The 23,419-nt window shown below is 39.3% G+C and overlaps 3 protein-coding genes across 3 annotated transcripts; 2 read left to right on the top strand and 1 right to left on the bottom strand.

Moving 5' to 3' along the window:
• The first annotated feature begins 12 nt into the window (after nucleotides 1-12).
• On the top strand, nucleotides 13-1,562 carry LOC110379120 (ribonuclease Oy-like). The gene is made up of 3 exons (XM_064037425.1): nucleotides 13-143; nucleotides 395-690; nucleotides 1,021-1,562. The coding sequence occupies exons 1-3, from the start codon at nucleotides 103-105 to the stop codon at nucleotides 1,401-1,403; spliced, it is 720 nt and encodes a 239-aa protein (XP_063893495.1). The 5' UTR covers nucleotides 13-102; the 3' UTR covers nucleotides 1,404-1,562.
• A 778-nt stretch (nucleotides 1,563-2,340) lies between these two features.
• LOC110379132 (UBX domain-containing protein 1) lies at nucleotides 2,341-14,004 on the bottom strand. Its single transcript, XM_021338654.3, has 6 exons — nucleotides 13,844-14,004; nucleotides 13,359-13,764; nucleotides 12,335-12,519; nucleotides 11,819-11,992; nucleotides 6,135-6,253; nucleotides 2,341-5,841 (listed from the first exon to the last, which is right to left on the bottom strand). Exons 1-6 carry the CDS (start codon nucleotides 13,891-13,893, stop codon nucleotides 5,795-5,797), a joined length of 981 nt encoding a protein of 326 aa, XP_021194329.3. The 5' UTR covers nucleotides 13,894-14,004; the 3' UTR covers nucleotides 2,341-5,794.
• A 257-nt stretch (nucleotides 14,005-14,261) lies between these two features.
• On the top strand, nucleotides 14,262-23,022 carry LOC110379137 (cGMP-dependent 3',5'-cyclic phosphodiesterase). Its single transcript, XM_064037434.1, has 16 exons — nucleotides 14,262-14,474; nucleotides 14,786-14,902; nucleotides 15,069-15,164; nucleotides 15,602-15,738; nucleotides 16,136-16,241; nucleotides 16,572-16,703; nucleotides 17,106-17,251; nucleotides 17,554-17,779; nucleotides 18,150-18,304; nucleotides 18,701-18,859; nucleotides 19,466-19,554; nucleotides 19,829-20,018; nucleotides 20,399-20,540; nucleotides 20,960-21,105; nucleotides 21,595-21,691; nucleotides 21,957-23,022. Exons 1-16 carry the CDS (start codon nucleotides 14,349-14,351, stop codon nucleotides 22,104-22,106), a joined length of 2,214 nt encoding a protein of 737 aa, XP_063893504.1. The 5' UTR covers nucleotides 14,262-14,348; the 3' UTR covers nucleotides 22,107-23,022.
• The last annotated feature ends 397 nt before the right edge of the window (nucleotides 23,023-23,419 follow it).

Genomic DNA, 23,419 nt, shown 5'->3' with positions numbered 1-23,419 from the left:
TAGTTTCTATTGTTTTAAAATCTATAAAACCTGTAAATAAATGTATCGTTAATTTAGTAGAAATATCAAACATTAGAGAATCCAGTTATTTTAAGAGTTAGGATGTACAGAACAATATTATTTGTCGTTACACTTTATCTTAGGTAAGTGCTTATAATTTATACTAATGTTATAAAGCTAAAGAATCATCAGGAACTACCGGACCGATTTGTAAAAATATTTCAGTGTTAGCTAGCTCACTTAGGTACCAAGGAAGGCTGTATGCGGTAAGTAGGTACTATCTATCTGGATACGCGAAGTAGGTCCTACGGGACGAGTGTGAAACCGCTTGCAAAAGCTGTTATAACGTAGAATATAACTAGTCTAATCTTCATATTTTCATAATTATTTACAGTTTACACGATGCTCAATCCGCAACTAATGAAAAGGCGACGCAAGAAAATGATTTTGATATCCTCGTATTCTCTCAAGAGTGGCCAGTCACAGTTTGCAAATTCTGGCAACAATTGAGCCCTGGAGGCCAATGTGTCTTCCCTGATAAAGAAGATCAGTGGACAGTCCATGGTATTTGGCCTTCGAAACTGGGTCAAAAAGGCCCGGGTTTTTGCAACGACTCGTGGGCTTTTGAACCTGAATTTGTGGAAGTGCTTGAGCAGGACTTGGATCAAGTGTGGACAAATGTTTATAAAGGTAATATGTTTAAAGATTATACTTTACACTAATAACAAACAAATACTTAGTTAAGTAGGTAAGTGATTTTTGCATGTGCCTATTTACTTAATTGTTTATCCCAGCGTTATCATTTACACCCAAAATGTAATGAAGCAGTAAGATAATATCTAAACAACTATTTAATAACTATGTAGGTACCTATAGCCTTGTTTATTTCTTTAGAGACTCCTTCCTAACTGCGGCATTAACAAAGATCTGGATCTTACACTAGTAGAAACGAAAAAGCCATAATCTAACTGAACAAGGTGCGATGCCAAAGGTATCATAATAAAATTATTTCAATTCCAGAGACCGAACACTACAGTTTCTGGGAGCACGAATGGGACAGACATGGTACCTGCGCCACGACCCTACAACCCTTCGCTACTCCTCACAAATTCTTCAGCAAAGCCATAGAATGGCACCGAACCTATTTCCTAACAGACATGCTCGAAGCTGCTAATATTCACCCATCAGATGACGAGGAAATATATGCAGATAATATAATTAATGCTGTTAAAAGTAATACAGGCAAAGATCCCATGGTTGTCTGCAAACATTTTGATGGGGTCCAGTTTTTAGAGGAGATACGTATCTGTTTTGATAAAGAACTAAATGTTATCGATTGTTCTCCTACTGTTTATAGGACCTGTGATGTTTCTCGAGGGATTGTTTTCCCTGCTAGTCCATAATGCACTTTAAGCTAAAGTTGTTAACTAAATAGGGGGGAGAGAGAGCGTAGGTAGGTACATAAATCAAAATAATAGTGTTGAGTGTAGCCAATAAACAAAACTAAGGAATAATTCATAAACATTATTACCTAACTGATTGACATTAATTTTTAGTAGTTAACAGTAGCGAATCGTAAAAGACGTGACAAATTAGTGTGTCCATTTCGACCGCGCGGCCACCTCATAATTTTTGATGAAACTTTGCCAGGAATTAGTAGTAATTTGTTACTTTTCACTCCTCTTTTCCTGAATTTGTTACAAAAAAAACCAAGCCGCTATGACAAAGAACAGTTGGCCGCTAGAACCGCCACTTGCCGTAGTCATCGCCCGTGATTACTCAGAAACTATACAATGCAGATAGACGAATGATACATCAAAAGAAAGGTCTTAATTTGTTAAATTTGTTACAAAAATAAAAAAGGTCAAAACGTAGATATACAAAAAGTTATGCAATGTTAAGTTTTCAGGTTATGAGTAGGTAAGTATATCACCGTAGGCACCAAATTAAGAGAGGCTAATGTGTATAGAAAATTAGTCTTTAATTTGTTACAGCGAAAAAAGACAAAAAAAATACTAGAAAGCAGGTTCAATAATATGTTAGAGTCGATTTTAGTTGGCCGCGCGGACGGCAATATGCCTAAAATACAATTTCGTTTTCTCGTTATTAAAAGTAGGTTTTAGCTTAATTAAAGTACTAGTCGATGGGTAACGTAACCTAGTTTGAATAAATATAGCGAATTTAACTGCAGCATTCGTATTTTAGGAGATATTTACAAAACACAGTGGTATGAAACTGTATGAGAGTAGGGTGTCCATGCATTTTCACATATTCGAAATTTTCGTTATTCACGTCTTATTTTTTAGGAGAGTGCATACTTTATAAAATCAAAGTCACAAATAGATTAAAATTTCTTTATTTACAATCAACACAAAGGCAAACAAATCAAGTAATAAAAGACAACCAGATAAATATAAAATCTTCATAAACTAACATAATATTTATAAATTCTGTGTCACATATTTTCGTGTCAGTTAGACACGAAAATATGTGACACAGAATGTAGACATATTTTCTTAGAGGTACTTATTTCAATTTTAAAAGAATTGTCGTCGTAACAAAAATATTTATTGTTATTTAAAAAATGACATTTATAGTGGCCTATTTTTGTGCCTGGTATAAATTCTATAGTACCAACTAAGAAATAATAATTATCCTTAATGCTAAGAGTAATCGGCAATTCAGTGAGTAAAACTGAGTCTGCAGCTCCGTTTAAATCAAATGTTATGATCTCGCCTAGCTTAAGTTCACCTTTCAACTCTGTGTCACATTTTTGACATTATTGTTAACACAAAGGCAAACAATTGATTTGTTTGCCTTTGTGTTGATTGTAAATAAAGAAATTTTAATCTATTTGTGACTTTGATTTTTATAAAGTATGCACTCTCCCTAAAAAAATAAGACGTGAATAACGAAAATTTCGAATATGTGAAAATGCATGGACACCCTACTCTCATACAGTTTCATACCACTGTGTTTTTGTAAATATCTCCTAAAATACGAATGCTGCAGTTAAATTCGCTATATTTATTCAAACTAGGTTACGTTACCCATCGACTAGTACTTTAATTAAGCTAAAACCTACTTTTAATAACGAGAAAAACGAAATTGTATTTTAGGCATATTGCCGTCCGCGCGGCCAACTAAAATCGACTCTAACATATTATTGAACCTGCTTTCTAGTATTTTTTTTGTCTTTTTTCGCTGTAACAAATTAAAGACTAATTTTCTATACACATTAGCCTCTCTTAATTTGGTGCCTACGGTGATATACTTACCTACTCATAACCTGAAAACTTAACATTGCATAACTTTTTGTATATCTACGTTTTGACCTTTTTTATTTTTGTAACAAATTTAACAAATTAAGACCTTTCTTTTGATGTATCATTCGTCTATCTGCATTGTATAGTTTCTGAGTAATCACGGGCGATGACTACGGCAAGTGGCGGTTCTAGCGGCCAACTGTTCTTTGTCATAGCGGCTTGGTTTTTTTTGTAACAAATTCAGGAAAAGAGGAGTGAAAAGTAACAAATTACTACTAATTCCTGGCAAAGTTTCATCAAAAATTATGAGGTGGCCGCGCGGTCGAAATGGACACAAATTAGTTATACAGCCATACGTCAACATAATTAAAGATTAGTACCTACCTACTTTACTGCCTATATACCTTCACGTCCTTAAGCTTATAGGTATTCACAAAACATAAACCTATACAACTAATACACATATGTTGCTAAGCGCAATACTCTCCCACCGAACTGATTTAGATAAAACTTAGCGGCACATATTACATTAATTAACATTAAATTAAATAGGAATACCTACCTACATGGGTAGTCAAACAATCTACAAATAAAAAACATAAGTATTTCAGTCAAAAAACTTTAATGCGATAAGAACGGAAGTTACAAAAATAGAATCGAACCGGTTATCAAATCAACCGTTTCCAAAGACAAACATAATTATTAGTTCGCATCAGTATTTTCACAATTAATGGGAATATATTGCGGTAAACTATAATGAACAAGAGGTTCGTCAATAAAATTCCACGTCATTTGCTGTAAATTCAAGTTAATTCTACCATCAGCTATGAAATCTGTTCCAAGCAAGGATCTACTTTCTTTACTTTCGGGATGCACGATAAAAGTGGTTAACACACATCGGTCCCGAACTTTGACGGGAATCCGCCCTTTCAAGGCGTTTTCAGTCTTGCCATTCCCTTCTGTTGAATTTTCCTCTTGAAAATGAAAACCAATGCTCTTTAAGTAGCTGTAGAATTTGAACGATGCCAGACTTGTTTTGATAGAGGAGTCTACGATGGCCATTTCTTTGGCCGTTCCAATGCTGATTTCTATCATGAATCGAGGTTTTCCGGCTACTGTCGTAGACACTTTCCTGGGCTCCTGGCTTGCTGCAGGCGCTGGTGCTGGATTTCCTGCTTCGGGAGCTGGCTCCTGATTTTCAGTAGATGTTTCAGAAACCGCCTCATCAATGGTGAGTTTTTGCCTCTTTCTGCACACTTCAGCGACATGGCCGAAGTTTCTACAAAAATTACAGCGCACCCGTTTCCTCGCTGTACGATTTTCGGAAGACGAATTCACCTGCGGCTTGTTATTAGCATTTTCTTGTTCTAAACCTTTTGCGGCTTCTAACAAACCTTCAAAAGTTTCAATACACGTTCTAGGAATTTGTTCCTGGATTTTCGGGTGTAAAAACCCGTACATCATGTCTAGTTGTACAACTTCGGGCAGCGGTGGATCCAACTGGTCAAAGAGGGCTCTCTGCTTTGCTACAAATCTTTGTGTCAGTTCACCGGGTTTCTGCCTGAGCTCAGATAACTCTTGAAAAACAACATAAGCCGGTTTTTTCGGTAAAAATTCTCTTCTCAATTGAGACTCGAAGTCTTCCCACGTTGAAATGCTTTCATTTGTTCTATCCCACCAGGCCTTAGCCTCGTCTTTGAGAATGATGTAAATAGTTTGCAAGGCATCGCTGTCTGCTATGTTTTTGTAGGACTTGTACTTTCGAGCGAAAGTCAAAAAAGTTTCGACTTTCTCATAGTCGCGAGTACCGTCGAATGAGAATGCAGCTTGCGCGAACGAGCGGGAACGTTTCGACGCCATGTTATCTTGAGTTCGGAAGTGCTCGTCAAGAATCACACGAAAACGATGACTATTGTGTCCTGGATCGATGCAGGGTTTACCGTGAAAATTAATTCACCAGCCAAGACGTCTAATGTTTGTTAACCCAAAAAGTGCCGTGAGGTGCTTCAACGACGGGACCGTTACGTGAACGTGTTCCCGGCTATTGCAGACCACAAAAGGCAGGTTATTATTATTTTACGCACTAACACTTTCACTATTCACTTACTGCACCAGTTGATACTTAATTTTCGCCAGTTGAATAACTTTGAAACATCGGCTAAGGGCCGAGGAGGTCACTAAGCGCAGGAGAATCTTAACACCGCGATTCAGAAAAGTACAACGCCATCTAGAGAGCGCACGTGTAAACTTTTGAAATGTAAACTGTTACCTGCAAAATTAATCTAAAAAATAGTGTTTAGTTATTAAATAGTGCTGATTTTGAGCCTCTAAAAATATTTTAATGAATTTTGAATATAATGAAACAATGTTATACACAACACAGACTTTATTCCACCAAGTCTCATCGGAATTAATTAAATATAATTGAACTTTTGTGCCTCCCCCAACCCAGTACATACATAACTCCCGGTACAGTCGGCATGTTAATCAGTAATCAGTAATTATTAAATATTATTATATTTGGCTTCTTACTGCTGCCCCCGCGATACTATGATCACTGCTGACGGTACTAGACCTGAAATTTAAGAAAAAAAAAATTAAAGTTGTTGGCGAATTTTATCCTGGGTGATACTATAAAAGTTATTAAATGAGAAAGAATGACAAAATAAGATGAAAATCCATAGTATAGATATATGGCGGTTTCTGGATTTTATTAGCACGAGGATTAACCATGACAAACAGAAAAAAATACCACATGTATTTCACAGATCTTGTGCTTAGTATGTATACTTTGCAATATTTCAGTATTTTTATATTATTTTTACGAAAAGCGAGAAAGTGGCAGAGTTTAATGAAATGGAAACAAACCTAATAAATCCAATGGCTTATCATAGTCCTCTGATGTGAATATCTTCTTGGGGAATGTAGTCATCAGTTTGAAGCTGTCCTGTTGAGCGTACTCCGATGCATTCATCTGCAGGTACAATCTGGAAAATACCGTATAAACTTCATAAAATATATTCTCGCCGGATTACAGTACCAATGTTTGAGATAGAGAAACTGCCTTATGGATGTCTTCCACCCAGTTACTGGACAACCCGATATCCCTTGGAAAGATGGGTTGTGAGATTTTGTAGATTCTGATGTTACAACTGCCCATTATTTTAATTTATTTTTTATTTATTCCTTTATTTCAGGCAACTAGGGTCCATAAAAAATACAAATACACACATATAATATGTTCAAATTGTAGCATATTTAATATTAGTGAAGTTGAGGGTGTCTCGAAATAAATCAGTCTGTGTCAAGCTATCTTGTTGTTTTACCACATGGTGACAGCGGTGCGTGAAATAAATTAAATAATCGTGTAATTGGTGGTTAAAAGTTGTTAATATTGATTGTATTTGCTGTATAAACATATTAATCATCGAGTACAATGGAACATGCGCGACCACCAGCGGAATTGAGCCTGGAAGGAGGGCCCGCCAACCGGGCCGACGCATGGCGTAAATGGTTACGTCAATTTCAAGTGTTTTTGAAAGCGTCAGGTGTTCATAAGGAGCCGTCGGATGTTCAAGCCAGTTTATTGATAAATTTGATCGGACCGGAGGGATACGACATCTTTACAACGTTTAAATTTGCAGCGGACGAAGACAAAGACAAACTAGAAAAAATTGTTGAACAATTTAATGCCCATTTCGGTACAAAATCTAATACTACCATGGTGAGATTTAAATTCTTCACAAGATGTCAAGAAATTGGTGAGAGCATAGATGAATATGTCACTGCTTTGAAGCTGTTAAGTCAGCGTTGTGAATTTGAACAACTGGAGGATAGCTTATTGCGCGATCGGATTGTGTGTGGGGTCAAGGACACGAGTGTACGCGATAGATTGCTGCGGACAGACGAATTGACTTTAGAGAAGGCGGTAAAAATATGTCAAGCAAATGAAATATCCAACGACGGTGAAAAGCAGATTGAAGGTATTAAAACGGAGGCCTTAAAAAGTGCATCGGTGGACACTATTTGGAAAGGTGGACGGCGAGACGGCCGCCGTAGTGTCAGAGGCGCAAGTTTGAGTGTGGAATCACGGCGTGGGCGCGGAGCTGTCGGCGGCGGCCGGGGCAGCGGCAGCGCGGGCGCCGGCTTGCGTGGCGGCGGCGACGGTGGCGGCGCGTTTGCTGACATGCGCAGCGTTGCAAGCGGGCCAGGCGAGGCGGCCGGGCCCAGCGCGCGCGCCTGTGCGGCCTGCGCTTCGGTACACTGTGATAGCGGTGAACGTTGTGCGGCGCGTAAAGTGAAGTGTTTTAATTGTGGTGGCAAGGGCCATTTCAAGGTAATGTGTCCAGTGCGTAAGTCAAGAAAGGTTTATGAACTGTACGAAGATTACGATGAAGATGATAAGAAAGACTTGTACTACATATCATCATTGGAATATGTGGATACGATTGTGCAAGCAGAAGCCTCGAAGTGGTATGAAACTCTTTATTTATCCTATACAGGCATCGAACATCGTTTCAAATTAGACACAGGTTCGGATCTTAATGTTTTATCAAAAAATGATTATATAAAATTAGGTTTATCTATGTCGAATGTTATTAAAGACCATACTCGTGCAAAATCTTTTTGCGGCAATTTCTTGTCAATTATAGGGTCTTGTATAATCAAATGGATGTATAAGAATGTTACTTATAATTTGAAGTTTATTATATCGGAACAAAACTGTCAGAGCATATTAGGTAAAGATGCCCTTGAACAAATAGGCCTTGTAAAAAGAGTGTTTTCATTGAACTTGGACAATTATAAAAATTTATTTCGGGGTCTAGGGAAATTACCCGGTACTTACACTATTCCTATTGAGAGTAATGCGAGCCCTTGCATATGTCCGGTCAGAAAAATCCCATTGGGTGTGAGAGACCAACTTAAAGAGGAATTGACTCGCATGGAAAGGTTAGGGGTGATACGAAAGGTTCATCATCCTACATCCTGGGTTAATGGTATTGTTATGGCAGGAAAAAAAGATGGTAGCTTTCGAATATGTCTAGATCCGCGGCCACTAAATCGAGTAATACGACGTCAACATTATCCTTTGCCTACATTGACTGAAATAGCGACCAAGTTGAAAGGTGCGCGGTATTTTAGTAAACTAGATGCAAAATCTGGCTTTTGGATGATACAGCTGGATGACAAGAGTGCTGACTTGTGTACATTTGGGACGCCATTCGGCCGGTACCAATATTTACGTTTGCCATACGGCATAAATTCGGCTTCTGAGGTGTTTCATGCTCGAGTTAGGCAGTTGTTAGAAGACCTGGAAGGCGTCGACTCATTCGTTGATGACGTCATCGTCTGGGGTTCTACTAAGGAGGAGCATGATGAGCGCCTTCGAAGCCTTCTGGAGAGCCAATGAGGTAGGTATAAAATTCAATCCAGAAAAGTGTGAGTTCGGTGTGAATGAGGTTACTTATTTGGGCCATAGATTTAGTATTGATGGTATGAAAATAGACCAAACTAAATTAAAGGCGATTACTAATATGCCGAGTCCAACAGATCGTTCATCACTCGAACGCTTCCTCGGTATGGTTAATTATGTTAGTAAATTTATTCCTCATTATTCGGAAAAGGTTGCACCGTTGCGTAATTTGTTGAAAAAAGATAGTGAGTGGTGTTGGGGTGAGTGCGAGGAGGTCGTGGTAAGCGAGTTGAAGCGTGCGTTGTGTGCGGCGCCCGTGCTGGCGCTGTTCGAGCCGCGCGAACCCGCCGTGCTGTCGGTGGACGCGAGCGCGCGCGCTCTCGGCGCGGTGCTGCTGCAGGCCGGCCGACCTGTCGAATTCGCTTCAATGACGCTCACGGACACACAGCAAAGATACGCTCAAATTGAAAAGGAGATGCTGGCAATAGTTTTCGCTTTGGAAAGGTTTCATCAATACATCTTTGGAAAAAATGATGTAATCGTTGAAACCGATCACAAACCTTTGAGGCTTTGTTCAAAAGTCACTTGACTCTGTGCCGGCTAGACTTCAGCGAATGATGCTTCGCGTGCAGCGTTATGACTTTCAGGTAAAGTATACGCCGGGAAAATATATGTTTGTTGCCGACACTTTATCTAGGGCCCCGCTTCCTGATTTATTAAATAATAAGGTATCGGAGGAACTCGAAGAACAGACATGTTTCTTAATACAAAACCTAAGATTTAGTGGTGGTCGGCTTGAAACTGTAAGGGTGCATACTGAACGAGATGAGGAATGTCAAACTTTAATTAATTATGTATTGAACGGCTGGCCCATTAACAAGTACAATGTGAAAGAAATAGCTCGCCCGCATTGGAGCTACAGAGAGTGTTTGGAATATGTTGATGGAACGTTGTTAATGAATAACTTGGTATTTATTCCTAAAACACTCAGGTCGGAGATGATAGAACGCGTGCACGAGGGACATCTCGGTATAGACAGGTGCAAGAGGCGTGCGCGTGACGTCATGTTTTGGCCAGGGATGTCACGCGACGTGGAGCGCGCTGTGCGTGCGTGTCGAGTGTGCTCGCTGCATGCACCCCTGCCGCAGCGCGAGCCGATCATAGCACACCACATACCTGGGTTACCATGGGCAAAGATAGGCTCGGATATTTTTGAAGTCAATAAGAAATATTTCTTGATACTAGTCGATTATTTTTCAAATTTCGTGGAAGTTTCGCCGTTAACAAGTATTTCTTCAAAGCAGGTGATATTAGCCATGAGGGATCAATTTGCCAGGCATGGCATACCCCAGGAATTGATATCTGACAATGGACCTGCCTATTCCTCTAAGGAGTTTAGAAATTTTGTTGAGAACTGGGGATTTAAGCACTCGACATCGTCACCTAATTATCCGCAGTCAAACGGACGTAGTGAGCGTGCAGTGCGAACAATAAAAGGCTTGATATCCAAGTCAGTACATTCGAATGAAGATTTCTATTTAAGCTTGCTTAATTACAGAGCAACGCCACGAGATGGCATAGCGAGCCCTGCCCAATTGCTGATGGGCCGAAGGTTAAATACTCGTCTTCCGTGTCACCATAATAAACTGTTGCCAGAAAGGGACAATACAGCTGATTATAACAACTTGATACGAAATCAAATTAGAAGCAAATCGTGGTACGACTCTCGTGCCCGGCCGCTTCCTGAATTAAAAGTAGGCGACAACGTTGTGGCGCTGGAGGGGCCGCGCCGGGAGTATGCGCGAGTGCTGCGGCGCGCGGCCCAGCCTCGCTCGTACTTCGTGCTCGATGGTGCGGGCAGGGTGCTGCGTAGGAATCGTAGGCACCTAGTGAGGGTTAGTTCTCCTGATCCTGAGCCGTCTCCCGCGACATCGTCGCAACAGACGACTTGTGAGGACGATGTCACCCAGGAAGATACTGGATTAAACCATTCTTCTAGCGAGTCGGAATGTTACGATTCCTGTCCTGAACTATATGATAATGTATCTCCAAAATCATCAGTTGGCCAAATACAAAATAAGCGAACTGAAAGGGCAGCTGCAAGGGTAGCTAAAGAAAAGTTAAAATTTATGAATTAATTACCTAAACCCCCATATTTACCTACTTATTATTATAATATTAATTCATTGAATAATGTCTTGATCAGGTTGATGAGTAGGTATTAATATGTTCATTTTGCATGTTTGCTTATAATTGAAACCAATTTACTTTGTGGAAAGAAAAATATATCTATTATTGTTGTATCGTACTTCTATTATTCTATTAATATTTTAGAATGTGTGTAATTAATTATTATGTAGATATTGTTACACTCTTATTTTGTTTTAAGATGGTTGTAAACAATATGAGGGATATGATAATTATATGTAACGTGTATTACTGATTCCCATTTTGAGTGTAAAAGCGATAAGGTAGGTAATTAGGTATATATGTATAAATAACTTGCAGTATTAAGTTTAAATTAAAATTGTATTGCAACTAAATATAGCTCCTATTCCTTGGGTCACATCATTGTTACTGTACTTACTTATGTTTTTATTTTGTTGCAACTTGTATGGTTACTATTTAAGTATGCTAAGCTCAACCTACATTAAAATGTTATTGTTTAAGGAGGGAGATGTAGCATATTTAATATTAGTGAAGTTGAGGGTGTCTCGAAATAAATCAGTCTGTGTCAAGCTATCTTGTTGTTTTACCACACAAATGACCATTCCAATCCCATCAATTTAATGTGTTTTCAGAAATATTTGAACAAGGTATCACATAATGGTAAAACCGACTAGGTATTTCAAAATGTAACTTGACATTGATGCGGTGCAGGTTGAGACAAATTCTGCAGTCCAGATAAAAAGAGTATCTGTTCTCTACGCTCACACTTTGTATCCAATAGAACTTCAATGCAACTAGATTGACATCTGAAAGAGCTTATATAGGCCTATTTGAAAAAAAAACACTTTCACATTGTAAATCATAATCTTCCGAGCCTCTTCCCAACTATGTTGGGTCGGCTTCCAGTGTTACCGGATTCAGCTGAGTGCCAGTGTGACATTGTAAATACCATCTACTATAAAGTCCGTACCTGACAGCAGCCAGCTGCTCCTTGGCGCCGAAGGTGTGCGCGAGCGCCTTCCCGTCGGGCAGGCGCAGCTGTATGCGCGCCTGCTCGTACGACACCTTGGGCGCCGCCGCCGGGGGGGGCGCCACCGGCGCAGGCGCGGGGGCTGCTGCGGGGGGCTGGCCACCTGCTGCTAACCTGGGGAGCAGAGATTAGTTTTTTCTTTAATTATACAGTTAAGAGAAAATGCTTTGTTGCTCGTTTGTATCCTTAAGGCGTTTGTATAAAAAAAAATAGTTACTGGGCCGATTTGAAAAAGTCTTTCATTGTAGGCAAGGTGAATTATTCCCGGGTAATATAGGATATATTTTATCTGGGTATGGAAAGAAGTTCCACTGGGATGTGAGTGAAACCTTGGGAAACAGCTAGTAAGTAATAGATAAAATAGACCTGAGGGTCTTAATAGGTTTATCAACCCACATCTAACTATTAAAAAACTCTACAACTCAATAATTAAGGTTTGTTAAAGAATTAACATACTTCCTAGCCTGTTTATCAGCTTCAATCTGAGCGCGAACACGTTCCCTAGCCTTCTGATCCTCGATCTTCTCTCGTCGCCTCTGTTCCACTAGTTTCTGCATCTCCTGTTCTTGTAGACGCTGGCGGGCGTCCTGCATCTCTTTGCCTGACTTTATGCGGATGCGTTCACGTTCTAACGCTTCAGCCTGGAATTGTGAGTGGCCATATTTAAGTATTATAAACAGGATATTTTTGTTTGTTTGTACCCTAAAGGCTCTAAAACTATTGAACCCATTTGAATCATGCTCTCGGTGTTGGCAAGCTAGTAACATTCCCTGACAACAAGCTATATTTTATCAGGCATGAAAAGTAGATTTCAAGTTATGCTAGTGACAACTGTAGGAAACATGTTGTTAGTTTAGAAATTATCAAAAATTGATTGACTGAAATTAGGTTGATAAATCAGCATCAACAAGGCATGGACATTACTCAATGTTCAATCAATCAATCAATCAATTGGTATCCAAATAAAATCTCTGTTTTATAATTGAAATGCTATCTTGTGATGAAATTGTAACAAACTTGTATGCTCAGTTTAGCAACTCATAGCACACACACATCTGTCTATATAGTAAAAATTCTCTAAATAGCCAACTAAAACACCTATAGATAAGCTTTGTTAGGCTGTTTGTTATCATTGTAGGTATATATTTCCTGCCAATCTATGTATTTCCAAGAAACTAAGCAAGACTTGGTTTTGAAAATTGAAATAACGGAAGTCTATACCAAGATTAGTTGCTCTTTGACCCGGCCAAGAACTACACGCTGAGTATAAAACTGAATACAAGAATTTCAATTATGTACTCGTGTGAAGTGGTAAATTATTTGATCCACAGGCAAAATAGCCACAAAGGTCTATATGAGAAACATACAAACTGATTCAATTATAACAGCATACTGAGGCATGCAAGAAGTTAATAAGATTCATATAATGTTCTAAATTGGCATGATAATAAGAGCAGTACTTAGCAAAGAGGTCACAAACCTTTTCCTTTTCCTCTCTCTCTTTTCGTTTCTGTTTCATTCTCTCCTCCAGCAACATCAGTTGAGCCCTTTTTTCCTCCTCAGTCAATGGTTTCTTCTCCTCAGTAGATTCCGAAAAGCTACTGTGATCAGTCTTAGCTGCATGGTACTCCATCTCGTCCTGATTTTTGAGCAATTTACCACACACGTCGCATTTGAACGACTTGACTTCTTGTTCGGCGGTTTCGGCGGTCGCGGGGTCCACGGAAGATGTCGAGGACTCAGGCACGGGCGCCGGTGTAGCCTCAGCACTTGTAGACGACGCCACGGTCGGCGCCGCGTCCATCGCAGGGTCGTCAGCGTGTGCCAACAGCCACTCCATAGCAGGCTCAACGCCCTTATAACTCGTCACAGCGAGAGCCTTCTCCCTAAAACCCATAATCATACATTTTAGGTTACCGAATTAGTTCAGTGTGTCAAATAAGAATTCACTAGTCCAAAACTTACGCTCGCTCTTTGGAAAATCCCATCTCGATGAGTGTTTGTATTTCTGCCATTTCTGTGATACAAAATTCCGTCCTTTTTAGTTCATGTAATTTTCTACAATTCACCACCAAAATAATATTTCATCACTCATCCGTCATCAGCTGTATTTTTTAAATGCACGCCACAGATTAAAATGAGTGCGTTTCGATTTTAGCAGACAAATTCGTAACTTCGTTTAGATGATTATGCGTACAGTTGAAAAGCAATACACGATATTTAATATTAAGTCTTAATTTATTTCTAGGTTTTGAAAACATATTTAAATAATCATCTTAAGTTAAGGTAATCTGAAACTTAAGGCGACGAGTGGTCTTGTCGATTAATCGCCCTTATATTAAATACTTTAAATAATAAACTTTTTGTGAGTGACATACCGGTACTTCATTGTTGCGTAGCGAATATAATATTTTAGTAAATAAACAAACTCATACAATATTTATATTCGATATCACTGAGCTTTTAAAGAATGGCTGCACAAAAGAAACCTAGACGAAAAAGTATCCAACACAGCGATCCAGGGAAGATTTTAGATTTGGTGATGAGTTTAACCGACGATACTTGTGCCCAACTACAAATGCGGCTGAATACCTATGTAAGTAGCATACCGTACCTACATGACTAGGTACCATAGGTACGCTACAGCCATAACGACTGTCTGGTTATTTCATCCGTAGTACGCCTGGGGCCAGTCCCGAGATGCATTAGAGTCTAATGATTAGACGATAGAGCATAGAGCCGACTGTCATCATCATCATTACCCTAGCATAGAATTTTCCCAACTGTTTGTGTCTTCCAGTCATACCTCTTGCTTACTGGCTCTTACCAGATGCAGCTGAGTAGGTACTCACAGCTGATAATGAAGCTAATTTTATTGCCAAATAATATTATTTTGTTATTTTACAGCTAGTTGAAGAGTGTGAAGCCGATCTAGTCTTCCAGGTGATAGTGCACCGTGACCGCAAGGAAGCGTACATAGAAGTAGTTGGCAATATTGCTTTGCCACGGAAAATGAAAATAAACGTACGATTAATTTTACCTAATCACGTCTTAATCATAGGTCCTACTCTATCAGCTTAGGTGGAGTAGGTATGATAGAGCACCTAGATAGAACGAAACTTCTTGCCCATGTGAATGGCGATTTCTTATCAAACCTGCCAAAGAAAACTAACTCGTTTCTTCTTTATAGTTATCTCCTAAACTTAACGAGACTTTGAAGTCAAGTCTGGATCATTCTGATCTCTTATGCAACTTTGAAGAGGATTTCCAGTCCATCATCACACCAGTAAGTTTGTTTTACAAATACTTTGATCTCATTAGCCGCATTGGCAACTATATCGGTAGGTATGTACCTACATGTCCAGTGGCCATCGGACTGGTTTGTCTTTTTCGAATATATTGGGTTTGGCCAGTGTATAGGTAACCGCTGCAGCTGAGTAGGTACCAGTGTTTTAAGTGCATGGAGACTTCCTGACCTCCTGACCTCCACAACCTCAAACAGTTTAAAACGAGGCGTATGTTGTTGCCCAACACCCATTTAATATACCAGACCAAAAACTGCCAAAGATATTCAAATAACAGCCAGGAGCCGCCAATTGTACTTACGTTCCAAAACACGGAGGAACTCCTCATGACGAGATAGTCACACACGAATCGGCCCCCTTAAGCGTTCCTGTTGAAATTTCGTCCCGTGCATACTATTAACATCTAACCTTATTTCAGCATATAGCCAAAGACAACACAAGGAAGCGTGTGATAATGTTCTCTGTGGTGGACAACCCGTTTTCAGACATCTTCTGTGTGATAGGACCCAGGGTACCGGAGGGCAATGTCCCGATCATCATTCATGAATGCGGATTGTAAGCAAACGTAGTACTTTCCTCTGAGTTACTAGTTTCCTTTAGCTGTATCGCCTGCGGCCCATGGGAATTTCTTCGCGCACTTGGCTGAAAAGAAGCCTATTGCCTTCCTTGATAAATTGGCTATCTAAAAATGTACCTATGATTTTTTCAAATCAGTCCAGTAGTCATGAAATAATTCCGTTCAAGCAAACAAACTCTTCAGCTGTTTAATATTAGGTACCTAGTGGTTGTTAAAAAAAAGCCTCATGCAACTGGCGTCAGTGGATCAGCTATGATGAGGTCTTTTGAAATCAACCGCCTACAAGCAGCTTTGCCTGTTGTTGATCTAAGTTGATTCTAACTTCTACGCAAGAAGGTATATAGTAACTCAAATACCTACTCTGGATTGTTCTAGATTCACCTGGCCCACGTTAAAGAAGACGATAGCTTTCGAATATGAATGTACCCTGAAAGTAAAGTGCCAGCAACTTTTGCGGGTTGCTAAACGACTATTTACTCAGGTAAGCTAGACTGGCCAACAAAATTATTGTAACTTAGAGAGACGCCTTCTTACTCGAAAGTTCTTAACCGACTCCAAAAGGTAGGAGTTTCTCAATTCGGCAGTGTATATTTACTTATATGAGCTATGGTGGGCTGCAGGATTGTTCGAAAGAGTTACCGCGGCCCTGGTACATAAAATGACTAAGGTTTTAGTCAGTAAGAGTCTGACACTCCCTCACCGCTGCTAACCCACAGCGGGAGGTGAAAAAAGAGCTTCATGATCATCACAGTTATCCTCTCTAAAGCATAGGTAAATAACTTCAGGCTTCTACAATTTCTTTTGAATCCAGGTGGCATCGCTAGAGACCTTGCTACAAATCGCAATGGAGCAAGCCAAGTTGTTGACCAAAGCCGAGTACTGCTCAGTTATGCTCATCGATGTCGAGAAAATGGAACTGTATGACTCCTGCCCACTATTTCAGGTTAGTATTAGGATTAGAATATAACATAAAGAACAAAATAAAAATCTGTTAAGTGCACCTTCCAGAGCCTGACGCTCGTGGCCGCAGTAGGCAGTGCAAAAACTCTTAGAAGATATTGCAGTTTTTAAAATAACGAAGGTAGTCCATCACACGGAGCAGCAAGAGTAGATCTGGATTAATTGGATAGGCTGGTAGTTTTTGTTATTTTCATATTTCTCTGCACCCTCATTAAATGAGGGTTACACGGGTGGAGTTGTAAGAAGACGTGTGACGGAGAATTTTGTAAGAAGATAAAATAATCACGGTGAACGGTAGGGCTCTTATTAATAGTCATAATTATGGTGATCTTTATATACTCAATGCTGATAAGTACTTTTAAATTAATATTTTTGTCCCTATTAGGATGACTCGCATGAACGCCGTTTCCCCTTAGGTGTTGGAATAGCAGGAGAAGTGGTCAGGACCGGGTCACTCATCAACACTCGATCAGCCAAAGACCACCCGTCTTTTAACCCTAGTATTGACAGCTTACCAAATATCAATTGCAGGTAATTCTCCCCTTTCCATATATTTACTTTGTCACGTCACGGGCAGAGAAACTAACATGATCCACCTAAATAAGATCGAAATATAATACCACCGAAATAGGATCGCTCTAGGTTAAAACTACTGAACCAATTTAAATAAAATTTGGTATCATCCATTTGTGTGAAATTTATGTTCTTACATAGTGTCCTTTTATCCAATTGCGGAAAATAGGCCTTCACATGCATGGGTGAAAGAAAGCGTAGGGATCAGCTAGTCTACCAAAAAACAGACCCAATTTCTCCAAAACACTCTTTCCGCGTAGAAACCTGCTATGCTTCCCGATTCGGGAGCAATCCGGTATCATTGGAGTCGGGCAACTGATCAACAAGATCAACGACCCTTACTTTGACGGTATGGACGAGGAGATGGCCCTCGCGTTCAGCATCTACTGTGGCGTCTGCATCATTCATTCCGTTGTCTACCAGAAGATACAGGAGGCTCATATCAGGAATGCTTTAGCTAATGAGCTGGTTATGTATCATATGAAGGTTTGTGTAAATAATCGTCATTCAAAATCAAAAGTCATTTATTCAAAGTAGGCTGAAAATCTGCACTTTTTGATCGTCAAACAAAAGACAGCCCCCAAAACGCCCGCCCTTCACCACTATTTTATTTAAGGAACAACCAAGTTGCCTGGCTTATGGCACTGGCTAGTATTTAATTTAGGCACTGATCTCTAAACCATGACCACATGCAATTCTGAAAGAGCATTTTGTTGACGGCAACATCTATGTAGCTGCCTCCCCATTAGTTGCAAAAAGCCGAGAAACCAGACCCACCTGTATCTACCTTTCTCATAATATGCAGGACCAAAACCAGTAGCATTGCAATTAATAGAGTTTAGTTCTCCATCATTAGGTGAGTGATTCAGAAGTGACTCGCATGCTGTCCTGCACTGGTTACCACAACCACCCTCACCTCAGCAGCCTGCACTTCAACCCTCGAGCGCTGCCGCTGCGGGAACTGCCTTGCTATGTCATGAAGATGTTCGCCGACCTTGGATATGATAAGAGGTATGGTTGTCGTAGTATAGAACCTACCCTATGTCATGTGTGTATGTAGGTATATGAAGAATTCGTTCTTTAATGTATTTGAGAAAACGTAAGTAGTTAGTAAATTATTAAATAGCTTTCTATATTAATTGCCCTACTTCTAAAGAGTATTTGTTTATAACTGAAAGCTCCGAAACTATTGAAGCGATTTGGAAAATTATTTCACGGCCTGGACTATCACTGGATGACATGATAGGCTACCTATAGGTAGCTTATTTAGACACGGGAAGTAGTTTTCAGGAGACGCAGATGAAACCATGGGAAACAGCTAGATTTCAATATTAGGCACACTCAGCGCCAATTATTTAGTTCCATCCATCTACAAACCCTTTATAGATGCTGAACTCCTTTTCATAGGTTCAATATAAAACCAAACAAGATGGCGCGCTTTATCCTATACGTGAAGAAAGGATATCGTGACGTGCCATACCACAGCTGGCTGCACTCGTTCAACGTCGGCCAGTGGGCATATGCTGCACTCGTCAACTATAAGCTGGTGGCTCAGGGATTCTTTAAGTAAGTATCGAAAGACTGTTAACATTGCTGGGCTGCGGCCTCCTCTCACACGGAGAAGGATTGTGCATTAATCACCACGCATGCCCAATGCGGGTTGGTAGTCGAAAGACTGTAGGTAGATGATATTTTTTCATTACCCACATCAAACATACCCTACGTCTGACCCAAAATTTAGCATCACGCTAATATAAAGGTGAAAGAATGTGACTGTTTGTTAGGTAGGTAAGTACTTCTTCACGTGCAAATGGCTGATTTAATTTTGATTATTTCGTAGTACCTGCCAGTAAGAGGAAGACCTAAGAAAAGATGGATGGATTGCCTGAAAGATGACATGAATAGGAAGGGAGTGAGTGTTAGTATGACGAGTGACAGGGGAAAATGGAAGAGGATGATATATTGAGCCGACCCAAAATAAAATTGGGAACAGGGCAGGAGGAAGAAGGTAGTGCCTGCCTACCTTATAGGTATCTAAGGATAACAAATAGGCTCCGACTTATATGGATACGGGAAGATGGTGAAATCACTCGCGGAAGCTTCATTATAAGTTTATAACTACCTAATGAACAGTGTCCTAAATATGTTTTAAATATATTTTGTTGTTTACAGTGACTTGCAAGCACTGATGTTCGTGCTGGCGGGCCTCATGCACGACATAGACCATCGTGGCACTACCAACAGCTTCCAGATTAACGGACGTGAGATATCCACTGTTTTAAATGAATCTTTACTTGTTAAGTTAAGAAGCTTAAACTCACTATTCTGATAAACCAAACTACAGGACCAATTGCAAAAAATATTTCAGTGTTAGACTTTTTATTCGGGTGCGCGAAGAAGTTTCTACGAGACGCGAGTAATTTTGTCCGGGAACGGGAAGAAGGTCCACGGGAACAAGGGTATCGCTTAGGTGATACCACAGGTCCTTGTTACACAAGCTTTAGTAAATGATTATTTCCTTTACACACCAAACAGAGACGAACCTAGCAGCCCTATACTCGAGCGAGGGCAGCGTGATGGAGCGTCACCACCTGGCTCAGGCTATGTGTATACTCAACACGGAGGGATGTGACATCCTCGAGTCGCTCCCTCGAAGGGATTACGATAGAGCTATCATGATGCTGAGGGATAATATCCTGGCTACAGACTTGGCTAATTATTTTAAGTAAGTGGTACATTGATGAATTTTAAGGTAAACTGGAAGCTCGAAAATAATAGCAAGATTTGGAGTGCGGTGTGCGGTCCACATGGTATTTTCGCTGCAGCAAACAGTTACATATTGCACGCGAATATTTCTGTACGCGAAATTGCACTTGTGCGTAAAGACTAGCAGTGATCTCGCACCGACATGTTTAGTTCGCGGATAGTTATGTACACGGCTTTTTTAGCTTACCTATAGTTTTTGAAATATCCTTTCCTTAGGCATCTATTCTATCATTTCAATGTGTCGATCTCATATTCAACATTCGGAAAATGTTTTCAGCTTACTCTAAATAAATGGTCTTTCATCTTGATTATGCTCTTTTTACGGTTATTAATTTTCAGGAACTTTAACGAATACAAGGTGATCTCCATGGACTACCAGAAGGGCAACCGGTTGCACTTCTCAGCTCTGCAGTGTCTGCTGATGAACGCTGCAGACTTGAGCGATCAGCTGAAAGACTGGGGAAGTGTGAAGAAGACTGCTGTGAGTATTCATAATATTGATCTCCTATTTGCCAATTATCGGCCACGGTGGTTCATATAGGTACTTAAGAACAATAGCCAGCTGCGCTGCGTACGACATATTATATTATAGGAGGGCACAAGACTTTCCAGCTGTTTACTGTACGACGATGGCAAAAGTGGAACTTTGTATATATGTATTTTGATAGACAAAAATCCATATTACCTAGATTGGCCTTTCTGGTCTTGTATTTTAAAGGTGACATTGTACGTGATGACTGCATGAATTGGATTGTATTTTTTTATTATTTTAACTGAAAGCAGTGTTTTCTCATAATGTGGCGCTTTTAAAGAGTATTAGGGCGGCATTGAATTGTAACGAAAAGCGCAAACCAACTATTGATTGGTCTTGATTTGGTTAAAGTTACTCTTACGATTCAGACTGCAGTGCTAACGGAGTTCTTCAAGCAAGGCGAGTTGGAGAAGATGCGAGGAGACAACCCACCTCTCATCATGGACCGAGACAAATGCTTCATTCCTGATCTGGAGATACAGTTCCTGCAGAGCGTCTGCTTACCACTTTATGAGTGAGTTAATGATCTCCTGATATGAACACCCTGCCATATGACAATTAACTACCTATATTTGAAGTAGGTTTTGGAAACTTTAGCCACCTTTCATAAAACGTGGTCCTAAAAAATAATTATTATATTATATTCTATATGTATTATGTTTATGTACTGTGTAGCTCTACTACATACATATGTTTAGTTTATTGTTATTTAATATTTGTTTAGTATTTCATATTTGTTGTGCACATATAATTGACCCGACATCTATCGAATATCTCTATCGCTTTAAGGTTGGCTGTAAGAGAACCTCTTCTCCTCTTCTCTTTCTGTAGTTTTTAAGCCCGGGAGTCTAGAAGTTAGAGGTGTGATACCCTTGTGCCTGGGAGGGTAGGTAAAGCCGTTGAAAAAAATCCACATCGTAACTACGTTCCCACTTATGTGATTTGCAGCTAGAATTGAAAACCAATTTTTAAAACGATATAATTATAATATGTGTATTTTCAGTCTGTTGGGTAGGATAATACCGAAAGCTGCGCCTTGTACGAAAATCATAGAGAATCACATTGAACGGTGGGATGCATCGAAACCTGTGTTTGCAGAGGTAAGCAAAATTATACTGAAATTACATATCATGAAGTTAGTTTATTGGTTGAACGTGCTTCTACAAGTCCGATTCAAGATTTTTTTTTTTGAAAACTGAGTATATTTTAGGCTTTTTATACTAGTGCACTAAGTTGTGCCGTCGGACCTAGGTTGAAACGGCAGGAAACACCCAGAAACAAAATATTCATCTACATCATTTTCGAATATTATAGGTACCCATTTAAATTATCTTATTAATTCATATATTGTATGCAAATTCCCAGGTACCAATCACAGCAGGCCTATCGGTTCTTCTAAGCCCTGAGCTAGACAACCTCATTGAGCTCAACCTTAAAGAAAAAGAAAGGAAGGAAAAAGAGCGAATGGAAAACCCGGGTGACTCGCAAACGTCAGTGGCCGACAATGACAAGTGAATATCACCCGCCTTTTTAGTCTATGGGTCGAATTTTCAATTATCGAATAACTTTTATCTATTGGCGATGCAAAAACGCAAAAATTATTAGTGTACTAATCTATCATTTTTTAAATATCTAAAGTAAGCGTCCACAGGCACACATCGCAAGTATCGGACGCATCGCACGTAACGGATTTTACCTTGCCATGTATAAGAATTCATACAACGGCGTCCATTGATCCGCATAGTATCATGGACGACTCAGATACATAGCTATGCTATAATGCGATACGTCCGATACGTGCGATGCAGGCCTGTGGCCGCTTCTTACCTTAAAACTACAGAGAGTGATCTTCATTTATGAGCAATTTTTCATTAAAGTTCTTGAGTTATTTGATAATTGGAAATTCGGCCCTATGGTATTTGGTCTCTTTGATAGAATAATTTTATGGAGTTGAAATACATCAAAATTGCATGTGTATGTAGGTCAATTAATTTAAATTAGTTGAATATAACTATGTGCGTGTTTGTATGTATTGATATTGGAAGGAATGCCAGAATGGTTTAGATTATCTTTTTGATAAATGTTTAATATGATAAAATTGTTTAATAAATAATGTAGATAAATGTCTCGTGTTTGTCTGTCTGTTTTTGTTAGAATTGCCTTAGCAATGTTTTGAAAGTTACAATTTTTACAAAATTGTTAATTGCTATTTGTCTATAATAAAATAAATACAATTAACTATGCGTACATTATTTATTAACGTTTTAAAACAATAGTATTATTAAAGTAATAATTTTAAATGCGGGTTACACCTTATCAACAGGAACAATTTTACATTAAAAATGAACCTAGTTATCACAATCAGTGTTTTTTGAATAAAATCACTCAATATAATTGCTTGCAACATTCACTTTTTGTGTGGCCAGCCTAACGATCAGTAGCTATCAATAAAAGATAACTACCTATTTCCAAATAGGTGTTCATTAATTTTGGAACATAATTAATCAGAATTGGAAAACAAATGGATTTCACCACGCACCAGGGATAACTTTAATGAGAAGTACACCCCCGCACTCGACGTTAACTCGATGTTACATTCTAGGTTCTAGAAGCAATCGTAGGTAATCCATCTATTTATTTACCTATGTAAATATAAATGAATATACCTATTTCGTAGACCCAGGTGAGCGCCATTAAAGACAATACACCATAAGGCTTCTACTAATTTTATACACTGAAAATGTTACTTTTTTTACTAAACTTAATCTATTCTAATCAAGCTATTAAAAAAAACAATCAAAATATGTCGTAAAAAGAACTGAATCGTT

This window comes from Helicoverpa armigera, chromosome 13 (genome assembly GCF_030705265.1).
Source record: "Helicoverpa armigera isolate CAAS_96S chromosome 13, ASM3070526v1, whole genome shotgun sequence".
NCBI classification, from domain to species: Eukaryota; Metazoa; Arthropoda; class Insecta; order Lepidoptera; family Noctuidae; genus Helicoverpa; species Helicoverpa armigera.
This window is presented reverse-complemented; position numbering and strand designations above follow the sequence as displayed.

Excerpts from the sequence above, each read along its gene's own strand:
- LOC110379120 (XM_064037425.1), top strand. The coding sequence starts at position 103 with ATGTACAGAACAATATTATTTGTCGTTACACTTTATCTTAG. Across the intron at positions 144-394 it reads GTCGTTACACTTTATCTTAG|TTTACACGATGCTCAATCCG; the intron begins GTAAGTGCTTAT and ends AATTATTTACAG. Across the intron at positions 691-1,020 it reads GTGGACAAATGTTTATAAAG|AGACCGAACACTACAGTTTC; the intron begins GTAATATGTTTA and ends TTTCAATTCCAG.
- LOC110379132 (XM_021338654.3), bottom strand. The coding sequence starts at position 13,893 with ATGGCAGAAATACAAACACTCATCGAGATGGGATTTTCCAAAGAGCGA. Across the intron at positions 12,520-13,358 it reads AGAGAGAGGAAAAGGAAAAG|GCTGAAGCGTTAGAACGTGA; the intron begins GTTTGTGACCTC and ends TCACAATTCCAG. Across the intron at positions 6,254-11,818 it reads GAGCAGCTGGCTGCTGTCAG|ATTGTACCTGCAGATGAATG; the intron begins GTACGGACTTTA and ends GGTATTTTCCAG.
- LOC110379137 (XM_064037434.1), top strand. The coding sequence starts at position 14,349 with ATGGCTGCACAAAAGAAACCTAGACGAAAAAGTATCCAACACAGCGAT. Across the intron at positions 15,165-15,601 it reads TCCAGTCCATCATCACACCA|CATATAGCCAAAGACAACAC; the intron begins GTAAGTTTGTTT and ends ACCTTATTTCAG. Across the intron at positions 15,739-16,135 it reads ATCATTCATGAATGCGGATT|ATTCACCTGGCCCACGTTAA; the intron begins GTAAGCAAACGT and ends GGATTGTTCTAG.